Source organism: Parasteatoda tepidariorum, chromosome 4 (genome assembly GCF_982258835.1).
Source record: "Parasteatoda tepidariorum strain Cologne lab strain chromosome 4, Ptep-v5.0, whole genome shotgun sequence".
Lineage (NCBI taxonomy): Eukaryota > Metazoa > Arthropoda > Arachnida > Araneae > Theridiidae > Parasteatoda > Parasteatoda tepidariorum.
In genome coordinates this window covers 38,208,589-38,226,119 of record NC_141758.1, presented here as the reverse complement: position 1 = coordinate 38,226,119, position 17,531 = coordinate 38,208,589, and the positions used below count along the sequence as shown (strand labels likewise).

The following is a 17,531-nucleotide window of genomic DNA, read 5'->3' as shown; positions in this document are numbered from 1 at the left end:
CCCCAAAAGTAGAAATCAGCGGAAGAATCACACCTCTGTAAAAGTCACTTGCTGGCAGCAAAGTTATTAAAAATAAATAATAAAAGGAAAGTGATATTTATTGCATAAAAATTTAACATATGCATGAAGGGTATTTGTTAAATCAATAAATATGCTTTTCAATTAAGCTTCAGAAAGACATACCTTATGAAGAACATCAATGACAAGACCCACAAGTTCATTATCAATAACAGCTTGGATTTGAGTAGGCGTACCTGCAGTAAAAAAAACAATCCAACAGGCATCCTAAAAATAAATTTAAAAAGCACAGGAAAATTTAAAAAAACTTAAAACAACAATCTTTTAATAAAAATTCAAACATTTTTATTCTTTTTTTACAAGTTCTCACCTTAAGAATTTAAAAATATAATTTCTCTTCTGTTGTTTCAATGAGAACTGTTTTCGTTGTTAATGAAACAACTATTTTAATGAGTCCAGAAAAGTTATGAGAATATTCTCTTGTGCTCTTCATTGTTACCCAGAATGCATAGAACGCCTAACAAAGCATTCGCAATAATTTTGAGCTTCATGGCAGAATTGCGGAGACATTGTTGCAGAACTTTACTGAGTTCTTGCAGAAAGATTTTTCTTTTGAGAAGTAAAAAATTTTGGTTTGCTTTTCAACAAAAATTTTCACCCAAAATTCGAATCGCGTATTTAAATAACCACTTTTTGAAGATCTCAATTTATACCGATATCGTAAATCCTTTTTGATTGTATTTTCAGTAGTTATTGACATTGATTTTCACATAAGGGTTGCAGATGTTCGGATATATTTCAGGTCATATGATCATTTACTTTTTTTTCATCACATTTGATCATTTACTTATTAAGGCTATAAATTTTTTTTGGCAGTTATTGCTTTTGATTTCTATTTCGATAGTTTTTGAAAACCTGAAATTTGTCATCCGATATTATTTTCAACAACGATCAAATCTGGAAATGAAACATTGCATTTGAGTAACACCTTTCTGAAGAGTCCAATTCGCATGACTTCATCGTCGACCCGTTTTTTTGTTAATTACTGCTACAGATTATCATATTTAATTATTTTTTTAATGTGATGATTTGCAAAATGCGATAAAGGAAATAATTAGTGTGGCCCCAACAAAGTGCGAGAATATTGCCCACAATATTAGAATAAAAAAATATAACATATTCAATTAAAAAAATATATTGTTTTTGTAAACACAGCGTTCTTGTTACCTTTAATTAGCAACATACATCTTAGTTATTAATGAATGTACATTGCAGAAAGATATTAGTGCTAGAGAGTTTTGTTGCAGAAAGTCTGAAAAAATTCTGCCACTGGGATTACAACAATTAAGAGATCGTCACTCACCTCCACAATAAAATTTACGGGATGTCTAAGCAACACCCTTAAAGTCTGAAGAGCACCAGCATTGATCATTGTTTGAACATGCTCATCATCTACAGATATAATATGTCCAATTGCATTGAGTGCTGGTGAGATAATAGAAACTTCCCTCATCTCTAGAAGTTCACAAAGGCGTGGAACAAGACCAAGATTTATTACTTCCTGACGCTCCCTGTAGCTGCCTTCAGTCAGGTATGATATAGCAAAGAGAGAGTCTCTGACCACTTCTTTATCTAAATAAATATAATATATACAAAAGTAAATGAGAGATATAATAGCACTACTAGAGTTTGTCAAAAAAAACATTAAAAGATTAGATTATAAATAGCTGCCAACTTGTTAAAAACAAAAATAGGAACACAAAGCATAATAAGTGTATTAGAGGTGACACAAATTGAAAATCCCTGAAAATTTTATGTGCCAAGTCCATATCAAGATATCAATTTATAAACCACACATGCTTCATACTTAACAAAATAACTGATGAAGAATCCCATCTTTGAAGTAACTAAAAAAAAAACTAACCTCTTACAAAAGTCAAGATATTGGATTTTAAAATCAAAAGAATGAATTTTGATAATTGATTTTAAAAATGCAGAAATACAAATTGAGATATCAGGGCTCGAAAAACAGCCCGCCCGTGGCGGTAAAAAATTCACCATGAACAACGAATTTTCGCCGTGAACATTTTATATGAACTCTGTTCCGTAAATCAAGAATCAGTTTAATGTGAATTACGATGCTTATTCATAATTAATGAAACCTGTAGAACTAAATTTTATTTATTAGCAGCAAAAACTAAATGTAAAAATTTGTTTGTAAATGATAAAAAATTAATTATCCTTTGTACATAAATTAAAGGAACAAATAGGATAATATTAACCTGTCGTAATAACACATTGAACATATTTCTAAATCAATTAAACACTATATATCATTCAAAAACTATGACTAAAAAACATAAAATTTGCTAGAAATTTCAGCTTTCAAAACATTAGAGATGAACAATAATCTGGTCTGAAAAGTCTAGGAAAGAAAAGTTTTGCATCTTCTTTAACCCCTTCTCACTTCAAGCATTAAAATTTGCATCAATCATTATAATTTTCCATTGAATTTATTATTTTTTACTACTTTTTTGTAAGAAAAATTAGAAGTATTTAAATTCCTAAAAAATCAAGTACTTTTCAAGTACCCTATGGCAGAATTCAAGGACTTTTCAGGGCTCTGATTTTTTTCCACCACTTCCAACTTTCAAGGGTCTTCAAGTACCGTGGGAACTCTGTATGAGCAGATGCTTTATCAGTCGAACTGTATACCTTGAGTTCTGTACACTTTGAAGGTCAGTGCGGATTCCCTCCTTCCCCAAAAAAGCACCATCTCTTCCACGTGCAGTATCATCCTTGTCCACACTCTATTCTTTTCATTTAGAATATCACTCTCTTCATAGAGTATCATTCTAGGGAAAAGGCATAATATATTAATGAAAGAACCAATATATTACTGAAAGGAGATGTTTTATTCTTTTTGCCTGTAGCCCCGTCACACACATCCCTTCTTGTCTCTCTAAAATGCTCTACCCTTGGTGTATGGTCTAATTCTATGTGATAAAAGAACGACTTTTTGTTTTAAAAACTGAAAAATTGCTCTTACCAAGTTTAGTGATGCTGAAAAATTAAGGACTTTTAAAAACCTTATACCAAAATTAAGTACTTTTAAGAGCCTTTATTATGCAATTTATATAAATGTTATATTCATTATGCAATTTATATAAATGTTTGTAATAAATAAGAGAAAATTATATTTTTATTCAATTAGAAGCTACGGGTTAGTTTCAAAGAACAGGTACATTGTTGGATAAGCCGCCCTCTGGGACGAGTAAAATTTCCGAGTTTTTTTGAGCCCTGTGCGATATTGAAGTCTTAATTCACGTGAATACGAGTCACAGTTTTTAAATCGCGTACAAATATAAAAATCTGCATTTGATATTACAACAGCATGAACATGAATAGCAATTTTGGATTTTAAAAATGTATGAATACAAATCTGATCTTTAAAAATGTATGACAATATTGGGTCCTAAAAGGAGTAAATATAGCTGAAAAACATACTCCTAAATGTAAACAAATAGATGGGCAGCGTTTTCTCTCGTGCTATGTCACTTTCTAGAGAAAGATGTGATACTTCCTTGTAGTGTAACAGCTTGGAAGAAGTGAGTTTAATTGTCTTACAGTTATGTTCTGTTCTAGGTAGAGTGGTGCTCCATTTGTTGAGGGAAGTTCGTCTTTGTGTTTATAGTTTTATCTTCTTTTCAATAAACTTAAGTCGTATTGGAGCAAGAATCATATGTATGTAAAGGTTTCGACAACAGGATTTAGCAAAAGTTTCAATGTGTCGTCGAATTGTAAATTTTTGATCTGCGGAAGTCAGAGAACCAATAGTTTTGAGATAAGCAGAATTCTACAAATATTTGCTGAAAAATATCATCATCCGCCCTCGACTGAAAGAAAATCGGTATATGGAGGGAAAAGGTGCTAGAATACTGAAAAATCAAAACATGGACCTTTTTGGCACAAAGCTAAAAATTCAGAACATGCATAAACATCTGAGGACATACAATTTAATTGAACAGTTGGCAGCTGAAATTAGGCAGATCAGAAAAAACATACTCTTAATAAAAAAATAATAATTTTAATTATTGAAAACAACCTTGAAACAGGATTTTTGTTGCGAAACAGCAACAAAGTATCAAAATGAAAAACTTTAGAAATATCAAGAATAAAATATAAACACTTTTTGAGAAGCCTTACAAATGTTTTATTAACTCCTTTTTAACTCCACAGAGAGAGCAGTCTAATAATTAATAAAATATGACATGCTACATTTAATAGTGCATTTTGCTTTAACATTGGTAATATTTAAAAGAAAAAAGAAAGATATAAATTCTAAGTCAAAAATATAGTAGCAATATAAAATATAACACCTAAGTATTTATAAGCTACACAGTTAGAAAGAAAACAATTGTGGAAAGCATAAAAAGACAAAACTTATTGTAATTAAAATTTTATTAATAATTAATAAATCAATTGGTATTAAAATCTTACCACTGTGATTTATCAGTTCAGCAAGAGTTGGCAGAACCATTTTGATGACGTGAAATGGAGGAGGCGAATTTTCATTAATGCAAAGTTTAGACAAAATTCCTGTAATAGTGCGTCGCAACAGTGGCTAAAATAATAAGAAAAAATTATTCTGTCACATTTATGTCAATGCTGTATAAAAAAAAAAGCTCTTATTTCAATCAAAAGTATGCTTACTGAAATGTCAGATGTCAGTAGTGCATGGAGTGGAGGTATAATGTTACTTCTAATAACCAAGTCTCTTAAATAAACATCATCACCTTAAAATATTAAGATTAATCAAATCAACAAACGTTCTACGATTTATTTCAAATTCAAACAAAATAAACTAAAACATCTTCTTAATAATAGAAAAGAGAATACTGTAAATTCCTTTTTTTTCTCCAATGGCTGAATTTACCTTCTTTTTGAGAGAGGAGAAAAACAAAGGGGCTAACATTTGCAATTTTATTAAATAAATTATGATAAAATTTATTTTAAAATAAAATTTAATAAAATATAGACACTTTAAAAATATGTTAAAATAATTTTTCAGACTATCAAAAGAAACACTTAACCAAGCATACCAAGTTGTATCAACACACGTGGTCTTCATGCTGTACCAGCAAAACATGTTGTAAAACCAAAGGTTAAGCCAATGTGGTTCAAACGATAGCTTAAACCAACAAATGATTTAAAAAAATCTCAAAAAAAAAAAAAAAAAAAAAAAAAAAAAAAAAAAAAAAAAGGCTGTCTTGTTAAAAGTTATTTTAAATTTGTATGAATAGTTATAGTTTTTGAGTAGGAATAAAAAAAAAAAATTTCAAAAATTTTCCACTTTTAAGATTAAATACTAATGGAAATATGCATTTCTTTAAACCAACTTAAGTACATAATTTTAAAATGTTTAAAAATCAGAGCTTGCCTCCAAAAATATTTATAAAAATAAATTGATATAAACAAATTAATTAATATTAAATACAGTAGGGGTGCACAACCTGCAGCCCGTGGGCTAAATGCGGCCCACTGACTGTTGATGTGTGGCCCGCAGGAACTTCTGAACCCAACAAAAAATTTCATTTAATTTGGTTTTTGTTTAAACATTATAAATTTTCTTAAATTAAAATCTTTAATTCAAATTATTTTATTCTAAAATGCATAAATTTTTTGCTCTTTCATTTTGTAAGCTTCTTTTTGGTTAGAATTTATCTCCCCTTATATTTATGTATATCTATAAATATTTGATAAATTAATTGTGAAAAATGGAAAAAGTTTCTTGAAAAAAGTATCATTTTTTTTAAAATTCAAATAATAAAAAGCATTTAATTTTTTGCAAACATGTTATTAAGTTTACTGATAAAAATATTACGTGCTTAGAACACTAATACTTATATAAAAAGTATCATATTTGCCGGTAACATGACTAAATATCAGGGTTGGGTTTTTGACGTCAAAAAGTGGTTTTTGACATGACAAGGGTATAATACTGGTTTGAACCGTCAAAAATGTCAAAAACTAAAGTTTGCCAAAAAATATATAAACTTTAAAACTACCAACAGTTGCCATGCATTATATTGAAATTTAATTATACTATAGGTAATCAGCAGGTTTTAAAATATTTTTTAATTAAAATTAAGGTAAAATAACAGATTTAAAATCTCAGAAATTTATATTCAAATGCATGTGCAGAAAAATTTTGCACAAATTTTTTTTAAATATTTATATTTTGAAAAAAAAAATTTTTTTTTTTGATACTTAAGAAAATTAAAAGTTTATTACTATGCATTTTTGACATATAAGGAACATATAACTAATATTTATAAGGAACTTACAAGTTATGTTGTATAAATACAAACTTGATACAAGTGTATGAAAAAAGCTTTTAATGCTATACCGAATATCTTTATTATCCAGTATGTTAATTTGAATTTAAAAGTAGTTATATTTGTGAATAATGATAAATATAATTCATAATGTTTATGATATTTATTTATAATTATTACACTTATCATTTTAAAACAATTTTTACCTCTTAATTTATTTCCCCCACTTGTATTAAGAATACAAATAATGCATATCTTGAAAGCAAGAAGTAATTATTCAACAGCTGAATATTTAGATATTCAACAAAACTATGTATATAGTATTCAGCAAAATGAAATTCACAAGTATTTGGATAAACTAAATTTTCAGCATAGTAAATGAATAGGCTGAATATACTGTAAATCGACACTAACTACTCTGTGTATTTAACAGAAAGCATTTAAATTTGTATTGTCTTATGTTAAAAAGATTATTAAGATTTAAAAGAATATTAAAAAGATTTTTCTTTAAAAGATGTCTAATGTACAAAACTGCTAATGTTTATCTTTAAAAATGTCTAATTTTTAGTATAATCTATACTATACACTAAATTTGGTTATAAATAAATTTCTTAATAATATCACTGCAGATTTTCAATAACACATGAAAATGAATACATAATATTACAAAAGATGTGAGCTTTCAAAAGTACAAGATTTTGGTTACTATTCAAAATATAAGTGTTTCTTCAAAATTTTAAATTTATTTTTTCTAGAACATATTTAGTAACACTATCCTTTATAAAAAATATATAAATTTTATGTATTAATTAAATTTCACATATGAATATAGGTTTTTGACATTTTCGACAGTGAGGTTTTTGACGTGACGGTTTAAACCATGGTTTAAACTGTCAAAAACTGTCACATGTCAAAAACCTGCCAACCCTGCTAAATATGCGTGATGCCCTTTGTTAATCTACCTGCTGTGCAAGTGGCCCTTCACTCAAAAAGGTTGTGCACCCTTAAAATACAGCATCACCAAATCTATTTTCAGGTTACTTTTAAAATTAGTTAAATCTATGGAATGAATGAATTGAAATATAAGCTACATAAACTCTTTTTCATTATCATATTAAAGACACATTATGCTTGTTACAATCAAAAGCATAAACGGAAATACTTCCTGTAATGGAGTTCATAACTTCTATTATCTAATATTATAAAGTTTCGGTTTTAACAATTTCTAAATGAAAATAGTAAATGTGCTTCTCAGCCTCGGTGTTCATAAGTAAAATTCTGGATGAACCATTAATAAAATAAAAATATGAGAACAAAAAACTGAATCTTTCCATTGCTCAAAAAGATTTTAAGAGCTGCATTAATATTCATAGAAAATGGGATGTTTTAAACACAAACAAAATAGAAATATTAGGACCAAAACCTATAAAAAGAAGGAAAAATAACTAAATATTGTTTTAAAACTAAATGCTCTAATATCATTAAACTTTAAGTTCTATAATGCTAAAACAAATTTTCGGGATATATCATGCATAGTAGGGAAATCGTGCATACTCATGTAAAGTCAAAAAGAGAAATTCAAAACTGGAAATAATATAAGCACTAGCATTTAGCGAAGTAAAAAATACGTATAAACCTTTATGTAACAAGCATTTTTTAAAAATCATTATTAATAATTACTTAAACTATAAACACTCAACGTACTGCAGCATTGACAATAGTGCGATCTGTTGAAGAATAAGAAGTATTTTTGCGTTTGCCATTAGCGGATGCTTTATTTCCAAATTTTTATTTTTTAATTTCTTCAACAAATTCGGAGAAATTTGAGAATATACAGGTAAATAGGAGATAGACATAAAATAGGAGATAGACATAAAATACAAGAGTCTTCGTTAAAAAAACAGGAGACTTGGAAGGCATGAATTCACATTAACTACAATTAAAAAAAGATCCAAACACATAAATAGCTTGCTGAAAAGTAATTACCCAAATGTATGATTTGAAATTTCCATGCTTTAATATCAAACTAAAATTTTTTTTGATCTAAATGTAGCCTAATTAGATGAAGAGTTAAATAAATCCCATTAATAAAATAATTATTTTGTACACATTCAAATTTCCAACAAAATTGCTACTTATTAGAAATTCTTTTTCGAGTGAACAATATTTCATATGTTTATAATATCAGAATTATTTTTAAGATTACATATTTTATACTTTTGTTTTAACCTTAGTAGTTCCTTAATTCTAGCCTAAGCTATTATGGAAGTTTTGTTTCTATAAATTTGCCTTTTTCTGGAACAAAAATGTGGGTAAAAAAAGTACATTCAATAAATCTGATATAACTATGAAATCATAATCACGCACAACATTAATTTGCCACAACTTAATCCCTAAATAGCAATTATAAGTGAACTTCAAAGTTGACAATATTAACTTACCTGCAATGTTTCTTAAGGCACAGACAGCTTTCTCTGCAACATTAGCATGTGGAGAAGATAACAAACTTGTAAAATTAGGGATTGCTCCTGCCTCAACAACAGTTCTTCTTTGGGCAAAATTGCCAGATGTTATATTCGCTAGTGCCCAACAAGCCTCAAATTGTAAGGGGACACTAAAAAAATTAAAGGATTGAAAACCAAGACTAAATGTAAATTCCTAAAATAACAATCTGATGTATTAACTTCAGGGATGAGAGAAGTAAGAACGTAAAAAAGAGGAAATGCTAGATTGAATATATATATATATATATATATATATATATATATATATATATATATATATATATATATATATATATATATATATATATATATATATATATATATATATATATATATATAAGCTGATATCCAAAAATTTGACAAAAAAAAGTCCAATTTTTAAACCATGTGATTATAAATCTCTATTAATTTTATCTATTAATATTAAAATCGTGTGAATAAGATTTTAAATTGAGAGAATATGAATCCTGATATGCAGCTTTTAAATCTTGTGAATATGAAACTCTACATTGGATTTCAAAAATACAAACCACGATGCATAATTTTTAAATCACGTGAATAAAAATCGCAATGAGCAACTTTTAAATCAGGGAAATACAAACAAACAAAACAAATCGCCGTTTTGTAATAATATCGCTATTTTTAATTCTCGTAAATAACAATCACAATGCACAATATTTAAATCGCGTGAATAAGAATCGCAAAGAGCAACTTTTAAATCAGGTAAATACAAAAATTGATGTTTGATATTAAAATCGTATGAATAAGAATGGAGATATTAGCAGATTCTGGGCATGGGATTTCTAAAAGGATTGTTTGTGTTGAGCCATAAATAGAAATTTAAAAGATTAATTGAATGAGCAAATAAATCTTTTCACAGTAAATCCACTGATAATAATAAAAAAATAAGTTTAATTTGTTTGATTTTGAGCCAGCAAACACAAAGTAGCACAATCTGAATTACGAAAGTACAAGTTGCCTAGGGTGCGGGGAATCTTGTTTTCTGTACTTAAAAGCAGAGAAAATAGCTAAAATAAGTAAAAATGTGTAAGGGTTGGTAGCTACGTAGTTTGAATTTTCTGTTTGTCTTTGAAATTCTGAAATAATTATTCTATTTAAACTGAATTTTCAGAAAAAGCGGAATGTTTATATAAAAAAAAAAAAAAAGCAACTTTCAGAGAATTAGAGTTTTTGAAAAAGAAAAAGGTTGAAATTCGAGACAAAAGCGAAAATCTGCTAAAATGAGAAAAAATCTCATCCCTGCAACTAATATTTTTTAACACTGATATGGTTCAGAGCTACGAGCAGCTTTCTTATATTTCAAAGTTTCTTTATACAAAATTATGTGTTTAGTAAGACCCTTTAGTCCTATATAAATAAAATTTCTGAATTTCTAAAACTAAACTATGACATATTCAGGGTGTATAGCCAAATCTTTCAACAAAAAATAAGCACCTTTTAAGAATTGAAAAATATTTTATACACTGTATACATTAACAAAATGCAAAATAATTTTCATGATCATGATAAAATAACTACTTTCTGACAAAGAACCCTTTTTCTTGATTACTGTAACAATTATAGAAAGATAAAGAGATATTTCGATTCGATATCAGAGGGTGGAAAAATTAAGCCTGACAATATCATTATTGTTGAAAATACGAGCCAACTTATTAAGTTTCAGACATTGCAGACATCTATCATAAATAAAGAGTTCACTTCACAGAAAAAGAATTCACTTCATAGAAAACAGTACAACTATATTTATTTACGAAGATAAAACTTTAAATATAAAGAAAGAAAACTACACTCAACAAAACTGAACATAACTCTTCAAGAGAAGAACATACTCTATACAAAGCAAAACATAACTAACTAAACACTAAAACACCCACTTCCTTCTAGCTGAGACACAACTTCCCCTAGGAAGTGACCCAACTTCCCTCAGGAAGTGACACAACAAGGAGGAAAACACTGCCCATCTATTTGTTCACATTTTTCAGCAATTGCCCCTTTCTTTAAATAAAAAAAAAAAAAAACACTAAAAAATTATTAATTGATAAATTTCTCCGATTCTGCTTTTTTCGATCATTTATACTGAAAATGGAGATTTCAATATCATGGTCTGTGGCAGAATAAACGTCAAGTCTTTGCAACTTCCGAGAAGTACGCAAGAAACTAAAAAACTTCACAGACAGTGACCAACTCGAAAGGTCTAACTGGCAGTCATCTCCGGACAAACATCTACTTACTTTCTGTTACAAAAAAATTTAGAAGTTAAAAATAGATTTGGCACCTTGGCAATTGTAATTGGCGTAACAGATCACAATACGAAAATATCCCCACAAAAATTATAAGATAATAATCACTAAAAGATGCAAATTTTTAAAAAGAAAAAAAGTATTTAAAATATAATTTTAAAAGTTTATCAATATACCCCCTTTAAAAAAAGAGAAACTAATAAAAATTTGACCAGTTAAGAACAACCCTAACAAAGTAAATATTTGTAATATAATCAGAATTAAACCTATGAACAAAAAAATTTTTGTGTAAATAATTTAACAAAAATGGAATTTATTAAAAAAGGAATAAAATAAAAAAAGAGTTTTTAAAGGATGACAGGCATTCATAGGGATCAAGGGCAGACAGGCCATTCTAAAAAGAACGGATTTAATTTTAAAAACTTATACAAAACAGGATTATAATGATATTCATGTTGGATACTAAAGAGAATGGAAAAAGTAACAACTATAAAAAAAAATCAAACACAGAAAATTTATGGCTTGAAATATTATTAAAATTAACTTTTTAAAATGTTACTTACTTATCATGGCGTAAAAGAAATTGTACGAGTATGGGAACAACTCCTGAAGCAATCATAGCATCTGTTGGTGGACAAGGCTCCCTGGAAAGTATTTTTCTAGCATTCTGAGCAGCAATCAATTGTTGATGAGCATCCTGACTAGAAATGCCTTGAACTATTTCTTCTATAGACACCCCAGCATCCTATGAAAATAAAATAAATTTGAAGAAAAATTCACTATCAGCCAAGTTCTATATCTTTGATGAATATATAATTATCATTATGATTAACAAGTTGCCGAAGAGTTCCGTTTACTCAGTGCAGTGTTGCCAGAACTTAAGATTAAAAAGTAGCGAATGGGAGCTCCAAAAGTAGCGGATTCGAACATTTTGTAGCCCAAAAATAAAACATATATATATATATATATAAATTTATTTACTGCACTAATTCATTTGGCTATATTTCTGTAAAACAGCGCCGTTTGGCAGAAAACACTAAAATTATAATAACATTAACTAGCTTGTTTTTTTCCAGCTTTTTTATGTGTAAAAATCAGTCGGAACTGTCTTCGATATTTTAATGTTGGTGCGGTCTTTGAGCTGCATAAGAATACTAAGAGGTTTCGACCTCAGCTCGCTTCATTCCCCAACCTCAAGAACCTTAATTACTCGCACATAAAAATGTTCTCACTAGCTAATTTTTTTTTAATAAAAATTATCTCGCGTTTCGAGGAAATTAAAAATAAGACCTAACTAGGACCCAATCTCCAACAAGAAATTCAGAAAAGTTCAACTTCATGGGCCTACATCTGTGTGTATTTAAAAATAAAAGGCAAAAAATCTTTTTTTGATAAGCAAAATAATTTATTTAATCATTTCTGCTCTGAAGTTCGAAACAATACAAAGTACAAACATTCAGCTCGCAGATGAGAAATATGACTTTGCTTTTCTTTGTAACAGCATCAATAATTGTTTCAAACTCGATTGAGAATAGTTTTGATAGTAATTTAGTGAACAAATGAATATTTTGATTTGGACCATGTATGAAACAGTATTTTAAACCATCTACGAAGCAACAAATATTTTTAACTAATTTTTTTTTTCATTTATAGTAGCCGTAACATCTGTTGTAAAGTTAAAAAAAAAACAATGATAAAAAGATAGATTTGCGCTAAATGCTCGTAAATATTTTCTTTTCTCGCAGCTCGCCTTAGTTGCTGTGCTTACTTTACTTGCACAGTGAAACCTGTTAAGTTGACCATCTCTATAAGTTAATCACCTATCTAAGATTTTGATGATCAAGTGCAAAACTGGTAAAAACAATTTATTATCATTTTTATAAGATGACTTCTCTGATAAAACCATCAAATTGTAGTTCCACTTCTGATCAGTTTACGATAGTTTCACTGTAGTAGCTTTAATAATTTTCTAAACTCCTTTTATAACACGCAGCATATACATTACCGTGTTTATCATTTAAAGTAATTATCTTTCCTAGTTATTTTGCAATTACTATAAATGTTTCGAAAAGTTTAAAATGTTGACATTTTCGAATTAAAAAAATTGTCGTTATTCAGTTTTCCTGATCCCTAAAGTGCATTATGTTTCAATTAACTTAGTCATTTTTATTCATAATTTCATTGTTATAGTTAATTATTATTTGAAATTTCATAGTATATATTTTTGTTTTAAAAACAAAATCCATCTTTTGCGTTTCATCGTCATCATTGGGTGGGCCTTGGCCTTCTATGAAATATTTCTTCATGTCGTTCTCCTTGATGCCAATTCTGATTATCATTTGCGTTTGGTAATACGAATTTTATTTTAATATGATAACTATCCAAAACTTAATTTTTATTTGTTTCATTTATTTATTGCATATTTGGCAAAATGAGGTGAAAAATAATAACTGTAACCATAGCAATACATATTATAGCTTCCTTTAAAAAAAAAAAAATTTCATAGTTTGGTAATAGGAATTTTATTTTAATATGATAACTATCCAAAACTTAATTTTTATTTGTTTCATTTATTTATTGCATATTTGGCAAAATGAGGTGAAAAATAATAACTGTAACCATAGCAATACATATTATAGCTTCCTTTAAAAAAAAAAATTTCATCATTTACAACGGGAAAATCTAAGCTCTAGAGTAGGGATGGGCAAACTTTTTTGGTCGAGGGCCAAAAATCGAGAAAAAAAATGTTTGGTGGGACAAATAAAACTTTCAAAATTTTAAAACAAAAAGCGATATACAAGTTTTAATTTAAATATTTTGTGAGATGAATGAAATTGCGATTTCGTTTTTAATTATTAAGGTTTGAAGCGAGATGTGCCTATTTTACGGAACAAGGCTAAATGCTTTTCTGTTAGTCCACTTCTGAAATGATTCTTTCTAAGGTTCAAAGTTGAAAACTCTTGTTCACATATATAAGATTAAGCAAACATAGAGCTGATTTTCTGGGCATGAAATATTAAATTTTGGAAACTAGCTTTTGGTAATGATTTGTAAAATTTTGGCATATTTAGAAACAACTACTTCAGATGATTGTTAGATTGTCCGCTCGTTGGATTTTAAAATGCGTAGTCTGCCAAATGAGAAGTACAATTTAGCTATATTAGATTCCTCGAGAAAGACAAACGCTAGTTAGAGCCAATCTAAGACTATTCTATGAAGAACTTCTGCTTTCAACATTTTACCAATTGAAGCTGTCTGTGCTAACTATTTCCATCAATTTATGTTTTGTAGAACAAAAATAGAGAAAGTAAAAAGGTCATCAGAACTTTGTTAAAAAAGGAAAAACAGAAATAATTTTAAATAGTTGACAAGAAAATGGATGCATATTGTTTATGTATATTGCCACTGATCGGCAAATTAAAATTATATCCGCGGGCCGGATAAAACCTTCCGGCGGGCCACAGTTGGCCCGCGGGCCGTAGTTTGCCCATCCCTGCTCTAGAGAGATATAAAAATTTTCCTATTTTTCGTGCAACTGTGAATAGATCGTGATTTACAAAAGTGAAATGAATTCACTAAAAAGCATTTAACAGTACGATATTTTTTGGAAACTCATTGTCATTCACAACAACTATTTTCATTCATCAGGTAAAATGACTTTGGATTTAATTTTTCTGAGTTTCAAAGCGAGTAACGTGATTTTTCTTCTCCAGAAGATAAACGATTAATAATAGTTGGAGTTAAAAAACATTTTCCCCATCATACTCTCCGTGCATTTTTCCATATATATCTTTGCGATTTCCCGAGTCTGCGATTTGAAACATAAACATGGAAAGATTATAGACTCCATCAGTAAAACATATCAAGAATCGAAAACTGAAGCGAGAACGTTTTCAACAACAACAACAAAAATGTCCTTTTTAAAAATGGTAAAGAAGCTGCAAACTTTCAGAATCATTTTATAATGGGAAGGGAAAAGATTAAAAAATATATATATATTTCAGTAAGGAAGAAAAGTAGCGCATATTTAAGATTTGTAGCGTTCGAAAAATAAAAAGTAGCCCAAAAAGTAGCAAGTAGCGAAAATTCAATTTTCAGTAGCGGGGACTTTTAAAAGTAGCCCAATCCGCTACTTGTAGCCCAATCTGGCAACACTGACTCAGTGAGGAAGGAAGATGGCGGAGGGAACCAGTTTTCCTCTAATCGTGGCATTCACGTCTTTTTCTTCTCATTGGCTCAAATTCTCCTACTACTCGGAACTTATCGGTTAAGCTATATCAGTTATTAAGTAACCGTTTCCGATTCCTTGCTCTTAAATAACGTGTACAAAATTTTAGCTCTTGAATAACTTAACAGATTTGAGGCAGCAAGGAGAGTCAACAGTGACGTCATGAGATCAGAAAAATTGTTAATTTCTTCGTTAGAAGTCCAAATGCAAAGAGCAACTTTTCTTTCATTTACCAATTATGCGCATTTGGTCTGACGAAGGAATTAACGGGATCTCTTGATTAGAGGGTAATTTTAGAAGGGAGGCGCTAGACTCTTGTAAGAGAAAAATTGAAAATGTATCACGAACATTAACGGTAAATTGGCCGTCCGTGCAGACGTCGGATTCGAGAAATTCATAGTCCGAGGGGAGTTTTTATTACCGCCGAGGACGGGCGATTTTTTGAGCCCTGCAAGGCTTGTTAATCGATAAAAATAAAAGTTCTGGCTTAAAATTTGGCATGAACCATTTAATTAAAATTAGATTTTTGTTACTTGATTTGTTGGTGTCATTTTACTCAGGGTAAATTTCTGTAACAAAAGACCTTAAGACTCTAAAAGTCCAAAACTGGAAGCAAAGAGCTAGAGACAGGCAACTTTGGAGGAAAATTGTTAGTGAGGCCATGGGCCAACATGGACTGTAATGCCAGGGAATTAGCTAGTTAGATTTCTGTAACAGTACCAGAGACAATAAATAGCAAAATTCTGGCAATGATAGGGTGGTGGCAGGAGGGAGAAAAAAACATCACAGAAGGGCATCAACTCTAGGGATATCACTCAGAGCCACCCTCGGCAAGTGCTTCCGAAGTTTGATGCTTCCAACATTATATTCTTTACATATAGTAGTATATATACTTTACATATATCTTTATATGTAATAAATTACACACAAAGAAAACCTTGGGGAAATATTAAGGAGAAAAGTAAACATTCTTGAAATGATTAAACCTATATCCTTATACTTCTAATTTTTTATATATAAAACTACATAGATTTCAGCAAGCAAATGGCCCTTAAGAAATATTTGGTCCCTTGGTGAAAGCAGATGGTTTCAAACAGGTACAGTTTTGAAGTAGAAATATCCCTTTATTTGCATAAAAAAATAAGACTAAGGTAAAGAAAGTACAAATAAAAATCAGTCAACTAAACCAAAGCAAGACTAAACCTTCAAAAATATAAGTCACAAAATGCTCCTTTAATAACATTTAAAAAAAACAGGTTTATATTTTTTATAACTGATCAATTTTAATAAAAAAAAATTGCATTTATGTATATACTATAATAGATAAATTACTAATAAACTTAACTAATATAAAATATTGATATCATTAATATATTCTTTTTCTTACCTCAGTGTCTCTGCCTCTTTGAGTAGACATGATTACCTAAAAAAAAAAGGGACAATAGTTAAGAAATAAAATTCATTTATAATTAACAAAATATGATATTAACTTTAAATCTATTTCATAGTTTAAATATATATCATTCAAACATTTTTTTTATAAAACTATCATAATTATAAGAGTCACGTTATAATGAACACTTTTCAAAAATATATTCTTAAAATAAATTTTGTCAAAAATTGCAGCAATGCAAGTCAAAATAATTGTTCATAACTTAATAAAAAAAATAACTAAATAAGCTTTAATTAAACAGTAGGCAATAAGATATTAGAAAGTAAAAACACCAAGTACAATAATTAAACTGTCACTTCGCTGTCGAATTCAAATTTTTTTTTAATAAATTATGAAAAAACATTATTAAATCTATACCTTCGGAAAACCCTTAATAAATTAAAATAAAAAAAACTTTCAAAAAATAAATAAACACACGTGTATATTCAAATGGAGCCAAGAGAAAAAACGTGCAAATGATTGGCTGACTAATTTAAACGTCACTAAACTCATCTTCTTCCTGTAACTTTACAGAAAGAAAGTGAAGAAATCAGACTACCCATTTTAAGTTGTATTTTGACTAAAAGTACTGGCAGCTTATTAAAACTCTGCGTCGATAAAGGAAACTATTTAGAAGAATTCTGCACCACTAGATAGCAAAAAATATCAGTTCGCTGAAAAATTATATTTTTTAATTTTATTTTTTAAACTTCAATCTAAGAAGAATTCTCAAAGAATACGGTTATCGCA

General features: G+C 28.8%; 1 protein-coding gene across 6 annotated transcripts in view; it reads right to left on the bottom strand.

Annotated features, from left to right (window-relative positions):
* Window positions 1-17,309, bottom strand: part of LOC107446664 (importin subunit alpha-1) — a 38,539-nt gene extending 21,230 nt beyond the window's left edge. For 2 of the 6 annotated variants that reach the window (XM_087160946.1, XM_043054915.3), the window contains exons 1-8: window positions 17,220-17,309; window positions 16,737-16,772; window positions 11,685-11,866; window positions 8,798-8,970; window positions 4,732-4,814; window positions 4,519-4,642; window positions 1,382-1,650; window positions 184-285 (exon numbers count right to left, since the gene is read on the bottom strand). In XM_087160946.1, coding sequence (XP_087017072.1) covers window positions 184-285; window positions 1,382-1,650; window positions 4,519-4,642; window positions 4,732-4,814; window positions 8,798-8,970; window positions 11,685-11,866; window positions 16,737-16,772; window positions 17,220-17,294 — 1,044 coding nt within the window. In that variant the 5' untranslated portion in view covers window positions 17,295-17,309. Of the gene's footprint in view, window positions 1-183; window positions 286-1,381; window positions 1,651-4,518; window positions 4,643-4,731; window positions 4,815-8,797; window positions 8,971-11,684; window positions 11,867-16,736; window positions 16,773-17,081 lie in introns of all 6 variants that reach the window. The other 4 variants (XM_071182183.2, XM_087160947.1, XM_071182184.2 and 1 more) reach the window with 4 other exon arrangements.
* Between the last annotated feature and the right edge of the window lie 222 nt (window positions 17,310-17,531).